Here is a 12,742-nt window from a genome sequence, read left to right on the forward strand (position 1 = left end):
GGGAAGACTAAGAAATATGAGAAACTTCCAAACTCTGTCATCACCAGCTTCAGAAGTCCCTCAGTATATGGTTTAACCGTGTACATTAGTCAGTCTTATTGTTCACAACAAGATTTTCTAACCTGTTCTCAGGATTCTGGATCTGTGATACTGCAGCTGGTGAGAGTCCACAGCAACATATAAGTACATAGGTTTAAGATTTTTTTTTCTGAGCTGCTGATCAAGAATACAGCATACTTTTGTGATCAGGGATATGGAATGAGATTATCAATAGCTACTGCCATCACCTTTAGCTCAAACGTAGGGTGGTATTGAGGGTGGAGCATGTATTTCCCAAGGAAAAAGCAGATATAATTATCTAAGCAACGTTCCCTTGATACTAGGTAGAAGTCCATTTATGCAATCAGATACTACTGTTCCAATGTGAAAAGCAAGGATATGCCGTTAGCACTGTAAGTCTGTCTTTTAAGTACCAAAGATCTTTGTGTTTTGTAAGTGGAAGGATGTGCCATTTCCTGTGACTCAGAAACAGAAGGAGAAGTGGAGAAATTACTTTTCCAAGGGCAAAATAGTCCTAAGGTGCACCGGGTTGTTCCTCTTAGTGCTCTATGGGCTGGAACGCTCCATGATAACTTTTTACAAGCTTTGAGATCTAGTGATGAAATGTCTTTTCATCTCTCTGATCTTTATTTGTGATATAAACAGTACATTCAAAAAAATACCAGATCAGTCCTGGTGATTGTATTTGGTTGGAATTAATACAGGTGGTGTCTGTTTGGATATATTACCAAGAGCTTCTCTGAGGCAACAGAAAGCTCTGGGAACACAACATAGAAATAACATGAACTTTTTACACAGGCCTGTTCCAGAAGTTGAGCCAGAACAAAAAGGTGGTGGATATTTTATTTTTAATTCTCCCAGTCAAAGTTCTACTCCGTGAGCAGAACAAATACTATTTAAACCTCAGTATCATATGAGTGGAGGAAGAGGAAATGACTACTTCTACTTTCTGTATTCTGCAGGGCTAGGTATAATTCGTGCCATTTTTAATCCCATTTCTCTATTTGTAGCTAATAAGGCAGGTATAATTCTCAATACTAGAGAAGGTTTTGAACCTTGATTAATTTATGTTCACAAAATACTTTGAGATCCTTGAGTGAAAGGAAGTATAGGAAGTAAAAATAGAGGAAAAAGAATTCTCAATGTTCACATAGAATATTAACTATGTTAGTAATGGGAAAAACTAACAAAAAAACCCCCATCATTTAGAGTCATTTAGTTTATCTGTATCTACAATAAACACTGTCAGTACATCTGAGATCGAGGTAAAAAAAGTGATTTAGGTATTTTAGGAGGAGGTGCACATGTATACATGGTTTTGTAAACTATAGATGTGCGTTTGTATAACTCATTTTTGTGAAAATTATTCTTACTACAGATATACAGACTTTATTTTAAAATTCAGATGTATTTGATTTTCTGTTCATTTCCATTTTACTGTATCTTATTGAAAAATTCTGTGATTTCTTTCTAAAATTGATTAAGATTTCTCTGTAACAATTGGCTGCTGATCTTCAATGGATCCAACTGCTATTTTTCAATTTGCCTGAGCCACAGAGATGTATAAAACGTTGAAAGGAAAATTGTAATGAGTGGCTCTGGGGAATTGTCTAAATTCCTTCCTTACATCTTTCTTTCCATCCTTCTTTCCTTACTCATTCAAATCATTACATTTCTGTTTCTTTATAGAGCAGTATTGCAAGAGCCTGTGTATGGCAATAAGTTACCCCAGGTATGACATAATGACTGATGGAAAAAACATTATGCTAAATGTAGACTCTTGTAAAATCATACTAATACTCAAATAATTATGTGAGACAATGGATTCTGTGTGTATAAATGATACGAATAGTCTACCAGATGCATTTTATTTTCCAGATTCTATCACAAAATCACAGATATTCTTCATATCCCATGAAATACAAGTTACTGTTGTGAGTGTCCCATTCAGTATTTCATGTCAGTGAGATATATCTCTATATTTGGACTGCAACTGTATTGACTCTATACTTAATTTTTTTAAGACAACTTAAGCTGTTTTAACATTCTGTTATCATTGTTTTGGAAGTAGCAAATATGGGAGCACAGATAAGAGAGCAGACTTTTTTTTTTCATTATTTTAGCTGAATTATTTCAGCTGAATTTTCAAAATAATAATTTAAAGCATAACAGGTACTTTCTGTTTGAATATATGGAGTGAGGGAGAAAAAACCTTTCTAAAACATAGGAACTGAAAATTGTTATTTATTATTATGTAGTTATTACATAATCTTGTTCTAAATATTTTATTTTGCAATATAGTCTAAGGCATGAAGATAAATATTTAATATATTACTCGAGATGTGTATGTAGCAAATATTACTAGTGTATTCTTCATCTAAGATATCAGCCAAGTTCAAAATTGGAGAAAAATTGTAAGGTAGAACTTGTCACAGAAGTTTAGAGTTCAGGGATTTGAATGAGATTCCTGTTGTGATTCCCAATATAAAGGGAACCTTCAAGTATTTTGTGGCTGCAATAATAAATCCTCTGAAGTAATTGAAGTAAAACAATAAGAAAACTTAGTAGCATACCAAAACTGCAGAACACAAACCCCATTAAAATAATTTGCTTAAGAAGGTTTTTATGTGTAATTATATGATAGCTTGTGTTAAAAATATGAAATCATGACATGGGCTGGTAGGGAATTATGATTTTCCTGATAACCAAACGCATCCTGCATTTTAGTTCTCCAAAGAATTCAGGCAAATTCAATAACTTCGATCTCTTTTTATTTTTAGTGCTTTAGACTCAGTCTTTCCAGGACTCTCACAAATGTCATACTGATTGTCGAATCTAAAGCATCTTAATAAAGTTCAGAGTTCAGCTTCATTGTTCAGCAGCAATTCTTTGATGAAAGCAAATCAAAATGTAAGCATAAAAGGAATGTAACCCTCATATTTAGGGAGCAAGAAGGGGTCTGTCTTCACAGGATGACCAATTTTTAGTGATAGTTAAATAAAAGAAAGAAAAACAGTCCTCACAGAGCCTACCATCCGCAGATATGAGACCAGCCAGCGTGTGAACAGCCTGTCTCGGTTTTGTCTGATTAAGGACACCAAAACATTGATACTTCTCCTGGTGGCCCATTCTCAATTCTGTACCGTGGTGGGAGTCGTTACGTGCATAGTTGGATTGAAATGAAGCGGCTCTCACATTTAAATAAGGGGTTTTAGAGATGGACTACAGGACAAGCAAAGGAGTCATACGTGTGGCAAACAGGATCCTGTCAGTACTGCAGCATCACTGGCAGTCTGCCACACGTTTTCAGGTCTGGATCATGAAAACAAGCTTAATATCTTCTTTATACTTTTAACATTTGTACTCCCTCATATCAGCAGTTGGGGGAGGGGGGGGAGAAGAAAAGGAAAAAAGAAAAAAGGTGCTATATTTAGCTCTCAAAAACCAGGAGGGGAGAACATACACATTGGTATAATCTGTCACCTTCCTCCTTGTAGCAGAAACCAGACCAAGTGTGCAGCTTACATTAGCGTCTCTCAGTCTCACTGTTTGTTGGCTCAGTTTGCACTTGGTGACACGATTTGACATCTGATTGCCCGTATGCACATACCTGCAAGCAATATGTGCCTATTATACATTTTTGACAGTAATAGCCTTCTATTGGTTTATAAAAATCAAATGATCTGCAATGAGAGAATGTATTTCATCTCAGTGCTTCTGTGCTTGCCCAGAGAAGCAGCTTGCTGCAAAAAAGAGAGAGCATATATAGTATTATGAAAGCACCCGCCTTATTCCAGTGGTTGTGTGACACAATCGCTGCTGGCAGGGAGCTGACCAGGAGTAGGGAGGTGAATGTACTATTCTCTGTGTGAGCACTTGAAGAAGTCAGAAAGAATGTTCCTCAAATAAGCTGACAATTCAAAGCCTGGAGCCTCTAATGAGCTGTCAGTATATGTAAAACATATATTTATTCTTAGGGTGATATGGCATTATCAGCTGAATGATTGATTTCCAAAACTAAACTGCTTCAAATCTTCAAACCAACAGAGCGTTTACACCTGTTAGCGATGAAAACGTTTCCACCAAGCAAAGTAGTAGAAGGGGAAATAGCTTATAAAAGTAGTTGAAATTGCTTTTCTGAAAGAGTGAATTTTTATTTGTAAAATCAAAATAGAAAACCCACAAAAGTTCCTGCAGTAAAAATGCACTACTGGTACAGTAAAGGTTGACACATCATAGCCTATTCTTCATGCTTCAGCATAATATCTTTTGTGAATGCAGCCTTCCAAAAAAAAAGAAAAAATCAATCCATTGAAGCGAACACTTGAGCAAAAGAGTGAATTTTATTCAAAGCTGCGTGATCTGATACTTTCTTATTCAACTCTTTGTTAAGGTGGGGGAAGGTGGGAAAGGAAATACACAAGTCCCCTGTCCCAGAGGATTATGGGGTGGTGAATTCTAATTGGGCTGTAAATCGCGTTTGTGTTATCTGTGGAGACTGGCCTCTCTTTGTTAATTGGCATGCCGAGATCGTTTTGAAATGGTTGATATAACACCGTGGTCCATTGAACAGGAAGCTCTGCTGTTTTCACAGTTTGATAATCAATGCATCACTGCACACAATTCCTTTCCAACGTGTGTTTGTTTGTCCTGTTTGCTTAATTGAACAGCTGCAATTACTGTTACATACAACTGAATGTTAATTCATGGAAGAAGACAATTTTGCTTCTTCATTATAATTTTATGTATAAATTGGAAACCTATGTAACATTAAGTGTTAATTGAGTGCACAAATTCATAGGTTTAATCAACCAGACATAACAGATCACGTTTTGTGCAAAAAAGAATTATTAGCTGAATTTTTCCTTTAAGTTCAGCATTGCTTTATTAATATGTGTACACCTCATTCATAACAGCAATTGCTACTCGAAAACTTGTGGAAGAATACAGTGTTGTCTTGTAAAAAAACTTAGGGTGATGAGTACAGTTCATTGCTTTCTCCTGATCTCTGGGACAAATCTTAACAAGTACAAGTTTGTGGTGATAAATTTTGCTTAACGATTCACTGAAATATTTCCTATGCATTTAACCCCTTAACTGAACTTACAGCATGACAGTTCCCTTTCAGTTGTTGCTAAATTTTGCAGAGTGTTATTTAAGGTGCCGTAGCAATCCAGTTAGAGCGTGAGTTTGTGTTTCAGGGTGGTTATGCTGCCTACCGGTATGCCCAGCCTGCCACTGCCACTGCAGCTGCCTACAGTGACAGGTAAGACCTTATTTACTGCTAATAAATATTTGACCAGTGGAAGTTGAAGATGATTCTATAAATTTGCCTTGTTGAAGTCTCATAACTGTCTTGTTGCTCTGCAGATAATTGTGATATCTAAAGCAGGCTGTTTTATTATAATCCATGAATAGCCATAAATTGAGAGATTTTAGGCCTTAATTGAGAATCAGTCATGAGCTGTGCACATTCCCAAGCTGTAGATCATCCAGTTAATGTCTGTGACCCTTGTACAACGTAGATAAATATATGTACAGCTTCATGATGGGTCTGCTACTAAAGATCATTATTCGTCTTAGGAGTATTATTTCAGTTGATTTAGAACCTGAACCTATTGAGTGCCCTCAATTCTCATTGACATTGTTTTAGTCAGTGGAAATTGAGAACGAACTGTATCTAAGCTTGAACTATCCAAGGCAAAACAATATTTTTTACATTTGCTTTCCTTCCAGGTATTTGATTTTTTTGAAATATTGAAAAAAATTCAGTTATTCTTCTTTCACTCTGTATTTTTATCCTGAAAATCTGAACCACATTTGGTGGAAATAATACCAGGAATAAAAGATTATTAAAATCTGCATAAGAGAAACATGCAAAGACTTAACTTGTATAAACTAAAAGCGATGTCACATAAGTTAACTTGTTTTTGTGAAAGATGAAAATTGGGATCCCTTTGAAGTCAATGTCTAAATGGCTATTGACTTCAGTAGGAATAGGATTTTGTCAAATTGCATACAATTAAGACTTTGCAATGTGTGGACATGATTTTGTAATGAAAAGAAAGAATATCCTATGGGTTTTTTCATAAACTTTACCCTTAAAATCTATGCTATCTTTAATACTTTTCAAGTACTTTAAGAGTGTATAGTCCTAAAGGGAAGATGTATATTGTGAAAGACAGATACATGCATGTATTTTGCTTCACAATAGCAGTGAGAAGTAAGGTCACACTTCTCAGTTCCTGATATGAGAAAATTTTCCGTTGGAATCATAGAGATAATTTCTTAGTCTTGAATATGTATTGAAAAAATTCTTTAGATACTAAATTAGACATTGTTTTAAATGTTTCTGTTTCTTAAAGAAATTAACAGATTGAGAAATTTCAGTGAACTATTTCTTAGATTGAAGTGCTGTTCATGGATTCTGTATTTTTAGAGTAAAGTACCATGGTATGAATGTTACAATGCTATGCATGCATATTTGCCTTTCAAATGCTTATTCTGGGTAATGAAGATATATTTTTTTAAAGTTATGTGAATAAAATAATTTGCATGTGTGGCTGAGGCATGCTGTGTCAGACAGGTAAGCAAGTTACTTTCTATTAATTTTGGATCAGTAATATCAACTAGACATGTGCTGTATGCACTTTGTTTGCAATGTACTCTTTCTACTTAGGGTAACCTACAAAGGCAAAGTGCTACTCAGTAGTTTCATTTCATTTCCACAAAGGTGCGTTAGCATGTTGCAGCTCTAGTATTTTTCTGTGAGCTTATAACGCAAAACAATTCCTGCTTCTAAAAACTTACTAAACTGAAAGGACAAAACTATAAATAACCTCCTGTGGTTAGTAATTTTTTGCCAGGTATCATTCAGGTGTCCCTGGATCATTTTATAGGGTGTTTATTCCTATGAATAAATGAATTTCTGAAAACCTATATGTTACATAGAGAAACTGAACAATATCAAGACGACTTTTAAATGCTTTAATAATGAATTAATGTACCTTCTCATAAAACAAATCAAACGGGGTAAGATAAAACATCAGTTGCTCACATGTTCTGCTACGGTTAGAGAGTCAACAACACTAAGAGTTATGCTGACAAAAAAAAAAAGTAAAGGATTTGTCTAAGAAGGTAGTGCTCTTAAGTGCTGTAAAGGAAGCTCGAGATGGCATCAGTAGTAATGTAGTTGTTACAACCCTTAATTATTTTTTTGAAAAGTGTCTAATTTTCAGATACACTTTGTGTATAATTAGAATTGTAATAACCTGTCTTTGCTTGCATAATTTTAAATATCTTAAATTAATTTTATATCTTTTGGATTTTTTAATTTAGCTTTTCTCTTTAAATGTGGTTAACTGTCATCTTCGATCTGCTTCCCCCAAATGAATATGGTTTCTTGTCTTAATTACAAATATTGTAACTGAATTTCTTCATGGGAGAATCCTAAAACTAGCATAGAGAACAAAACAAATAACAATCTGCTCAAACATTTCTTTACATGTGGGAAACTATGTGCAAACATGGATACCTCTGATTACTCACAGCTACATTTTGCTTAATTTGATTAACGTTTCATTCATTTTTTAATGAATTTAATTTAGCAACTTTTGTGAAAAATTCCAATTCTTGTAACTGATAAAATATTGAAAGTGCTGAACTATAGTTCAGTACAACTGCTTATATCTTCTCAATGTAATAAACATCTGCTGTCCTCTGACAATATTGAAGATTCCATATCTCCTTATACACTACTCATTATTTAGTGTTGATTTGAGCCCCTGTTTAATTTAATTACACATTAAATATATTTAGTGTTTATGTGTAAACAATGCCCAGAAAAATGAAGTGAGGACCAACGAGTATGTACTGTCGAAGCAGTGACATATCATGGAAATACTCCTTCATATTAATTTACAAAATTTAAAAAAAGCTTTATTTTTTTGATCACAGCTCATATACATGATGAATGGCAATGTTCCATATTTGACATGCTTCTTAAGTCAGGAGATGGAAAGAGGAAATCTTTAGATTGGAGACATGTTTTGGTAAATTAAAGGTTAACAGAAAGTATTTGGGAGTCCAGAATCAATACACCAAGTCAATGGATAATGATCACTGTAAGGGAGCTCTATTGTGAAGAAATGCAATGGTATCCTTGTTTGTCACAGCTGGAAATATCACTGGAAGTGGGCAAAGAACAGATATATAGGGGAGGATCAAGTGGCAAGGAAATCTCATGAAACAAATCGATGCAAACCCCTAAGTATTTGTTAAGACAAACCATGTACTCCTAAAAACACTTTCACAAGGGAGGTAGACCTTGCAGATTTCTCCAGTCATTTCTTAGGATTGTAAAACAAAAACAACCAACCAAACAAAAAGGTACATTTTGTTTTATTTATGAAGCAATATAATCACTGAATACAACCTCAAAAACATTTAGAATTGGATTTTTATACTGTGTGATCTATCATCACACTAAATTGCACTTAAAGATTTGAAGCTCTTTGCAAAAGTGGTTCAAAAAATCATGTTTAACTTTCCAATATTTAAAATATTTCTGATCAAGTTTCCAATTCTTGTAACTGATAAAAGGGGACCTACTGGTCTATACATGTTCTTCACCATTCTGGAGCCTTGCCTGCCAAACTCTTCAAACTGACAGTGTCTGGAAAAAATAATTGTAAGGATGTGCAAAAGACACTAAATCAGATGTCAATAAAATGTTTGTACAGCTTTTATTCAGCTTTCATGTAATATTTTTAAAAATATAAATAAAAATATACTTGTTAGATTTCTGTCCAAGTCTGAAGCAAGAGAAACTAGCAAAGTCATCGAGTTTTATATTTATGAGGTAGAACAAGTCAAAGCATGGCAGTGGGGCGTATTGTCATTTTGTCATTGCATGTTCACTTGATGTTGCTAGTATGTCTGTAATGCTCTACGGGATTTGACGGATCCATCACATAGCTCAGTGAATGGCTTGCTTGAATTAAGCCTATGGGCAGACTTATTCACATTGATTGGCTATTGGTTTTGTGTTTTATGATTTGATTATTGCATCTTCGATCGGAATAAGAAAAATGTTCCTTTCTTGCATATTAACTTTGTCAGCAATATTTATGAAAGTGTATATGGTAGTATATGAAACAAATCCCCAATAACAGTAAACTAGCCTTGTCTGAAAGGCAAAGTCATTTCACTTGTACTGCTTGCTAACCCAGTTATACTTAATAATGATAATTATGTGTGTTTATATATGTATGATTGTGTATTCATATATATACACACATTCCCCATCCATCACCCACCCACAAACATGCACACACACACACACGCACATGCACACACACATATACATAGGTACAAAGGTATTTTGCTCTGAATGTAATTCCCCTTTTCTAAAACAGTGTCAAATTTAAATCTCACTACAAACAATGGGAAGATTCCCATTGCCTTCTTTATTGTCTGGAGTAGTTCTCTCATCACTGGAAGCTGACCTCTTCCCCCCCCGCCATGTTTTTTTAAAAGCAAATAAGGCATATTCAAAAATATTTTGCACATAACAAAATGTATTTTTTTTTCACTATCAGTTTCTGTTACTTATTCTGTGGTCATACATAGGATTTTGTATGAAATTTGAGACAGGAGATTTTGTCATATGGAAGTTGTGTATCTTCCAGATCTGAAATCTTGCTCCTGGTAAAATCCTGATATTCTAATAGTTTACTTTTTAAACATGCCTCTGTGGAGTATTCATTTTTGTCAAAGTACTACTGTCTACAGAGATATAATTTAATATATTTACCAGTTCTCTTTGGGCAAGTAGTTGAGAGTAATACTTGATATTTTTGGTCAGATTATCCTAAAATATAATAGGTACAGATTTTATTTAATTGGAAACATACTCATAAAAGAATGAAAAAGTAGAATGAAGAACAAAAATACACAAAATATAAAATGTGAGCTTCTGTAGATGGAGGTGATTTTTTTTTTGTATATTGTAGACTTTAAGATCTATTTTATGAATAAACAATGAAAACCACTATAGTTTTATTCAAATTATTTTCTCTTATTGAGGATCTTACTAGTGATATATACTAAAATTAAGGTTTTGAGAGCATGTAAAATATAATAGCATCTTCAGTTAGAATTTAATTTTCCATTAAATAATTTTATAGAAGCATAAATATTTTAAAATGTAGTACTTCATTTAATGATTGTACTTTTTAAGATTTAGGAAAAAGAGCTTCTATACACAGTTTTAGTTTCTGAAGTAATTGGGTTGGAAGAGGAAAAAGAATAGAAAATAGTGATTACTTTTCTACTCCCAGCTGGAACCTTCAAACCTTTTTGAATTCTCCTGTACAAGTTGGATCTTGAGAAATGGAGAAGTCTGGGGGACAAGCTGATACATAAGCAAGGATCATATAGCCCATGTCCTGAGCTACTCAAATTTTGAGAATGAAAAGGATCAGTTAGCATCTTGACCAGGTACATACAAAGGTTATGGTTAGCTTTTGTAACAGCAATAATATAGCATATATTTAACACTTCTTCAAACACTGTGGCGATGTTTGATTGGTCTAGTTTTTTCTGGTTATCCTGTGTGGTAGCTAAAGCTTGTTTATTCCCTAATATTGCAAATAAAAATAAAAACATTCACTTTGCTGTTACAGAGAGGTAATGGATTTGGGCATCTACCTATTGGGCTTGTACATCTTATGTTTGTATCTGATCTGTGGCAAACGAGAGGATCACGGGCATCATGTTAATATTTCATAATCCATATTCATCACTCAGATCACAGTTTGGGGAATGACTGGAGTATATGACTGATGCTATAGCCATAACAGTACCTTTTAGTGAAGGAATTAGAAAGTAAAAGTGCATGATTATGAATAAAGAGAATGTAGTAGAAAAAAAATAATCAAAGGGTTTAAAATATTACGAACAGGGAGTTTCATGTAGAGCAATTTGAAAGGAATTTCCTGAAATAGAAGTGTATTGCATAGAGAACTTTCTAATGATTGAAACATGGTTCATTCTGAAATACTGTAGATATGCTGCTTTTTTGAGGAGACACAGGGAGTCATATTAATGTAGGAAAACATGGCAAACAATTAAATTTCGTAAAAATATAATCTCCTACCAAGTCTAGAAAGCTACTTTATATGCTTTGATGATCTAATACATTCCTCAAATATTTGGTAGAATTAACATGTTTTCAGATACTCTGAAGGATTGATTCACCTGTGTGTAATATCAGTATTCATGTAATATCCATGTAGCTATTAAAACTACTCCACTAGTTCAAATCTGAGGTAATAGAGTAGTGAAAAAGCTTAGAGTTCCTGGCCTGGAATGGTGGTAAACACCAATTATGAAGTCAGAGCTTGTATTCTTCATACCCTACTTCTACTTCTCTCTCTTGTAATTTCCATTTTCCTTCACTGTAATATCAAAGGATATTTTAAGAATCCCCATAGACAAGGAAAGGCTTGGCTATTACTGTAAATTCTGCTTTCCATGCTGGAAGACTAAAGAAAAAATTGAGAGAGAAGGTAGAGGAACACTAAAGGCTAGTTTTCCCATACCTGGCTTTCTGAAGTGCTCCATGTTTAAAGATGCTGAGTACTTTTGCTGCCAGTTTCTTCTTGAACATAGTGGGAGCTGTTAAATGCTTGTCATTTTCAAAAAAAAAAAAAATCAGTGCACCTGACATTTACATATCAACTTCAATATCCTTGCTTTCTTTTTATTTAAGACACCTAGCCTACATGAGGTTATATAGCGTGAGTTTTAACTTGGGAGTTTCTTACTTTAAAATAAAAGTTCATAGTAAATAACTGATTGTATATTCCTTTGATGCATTTTCATGCATGCTTTTCCTCTAAAAAAGAGGAAAAAATCTAATTGGTTAACATTTTTAAAGTAGGAATTCTCTCCTTAATAGTTCATAAGGGCTTCTTTGCTCTTAGAGGATCTTGAAAGAAAGTGTGACTTTAAAATTTTTAAGTCTGTTGTATTCAGCAATCTGGATAAATATGGAATTAGGGAGTTACTAAAACACTGATTCCTAATCCAACAGACCAAAACTGTTACAGTCTATTGGGTCAACGCCTGTGACATGATAGACCATAACAGTTCCTTTGGACATGTCAGTGTCTAATTACACACTCTTTAGTTTTCAGGTCATTGACTTGATAGACCACAAAGGCAGATTAGAACATGCTATAAGTATTGCCAACCTGAGTGCTTCCACTGCGAGTGCTGTAAAAGCAAGAAGGGATTAAGAGCATTGTGAAAGAGTCAGAGAGAAGATGAAGGAATGAAATGTTGTTAATAAAATATGGAATTAATTGGGTATAGTCTGTACGGATTAGCCATGTAAGTTGCAATGTGTTTTAGGCAAGGTGAGGAAGTATTAGAAGAACAAACTTAAAATAACTATCTAGATGTAATTAATCAAGAAGGAGGCAATTTACTCTTGTGTGTTTTTACTGTAGCGTTTCCCATCTCAAAGGAGTCTAAAGGATTTGATTAGGTATTTAAATAGACATTTTTTTTCACATACCTTTGGGCTTGTCAAGTTTCTCATACTCTAGGAACACACCTGTGGCAAAACAGCAGTTGGTAAGAATACTGCACAGCAGGAACGGGAGTAGAAAGTTTA

The 12,742-nt window shown here is 34.2% G+C and overlaps 1 protein-coding gene across 27 annotated transcripts in view; it reads left to right on the forward strand.

Moving 5' to 3' along the window:
• The window catches only part of RBFOX1 (RNA binding fox-1 homolog 1), an 853,949-nt gene that overhangs the window by 818,016 nt on the left and 23,191 nt on the right, over positions 1-12,742 (forward strand). For all 27 annotated transcript variants that reach the window (XM_068420323.1, XM_068420322.1, XM_068420328.1 and 24 more), the window contains one exon: positions 5,262-5,326. In XM_068420323.1, coding sequence (XP_068276424.1) covers positions 5,262-5,326 — 65 coding nt within the window. The remainder of the gene's footprint in view (positions 1-5,261; positions 5,327-12,742) is intronic.

Source organism: Nyctibius grandis, chromosome 30 (assembly GCF_013368605.1).
Source record: "Nyctibius grandis isolate bNycGra1 chromosome 30, bNycGra1.pri, whole genome shotgun sequence".
NCBI classification, from domain to species: domain Eukaryota; kingdom Metazoa; phylum Chordata; class Aves; order Nyctibiiformes; family Nyctibiidae; genus Nyctibius; species Nyctibius grandis.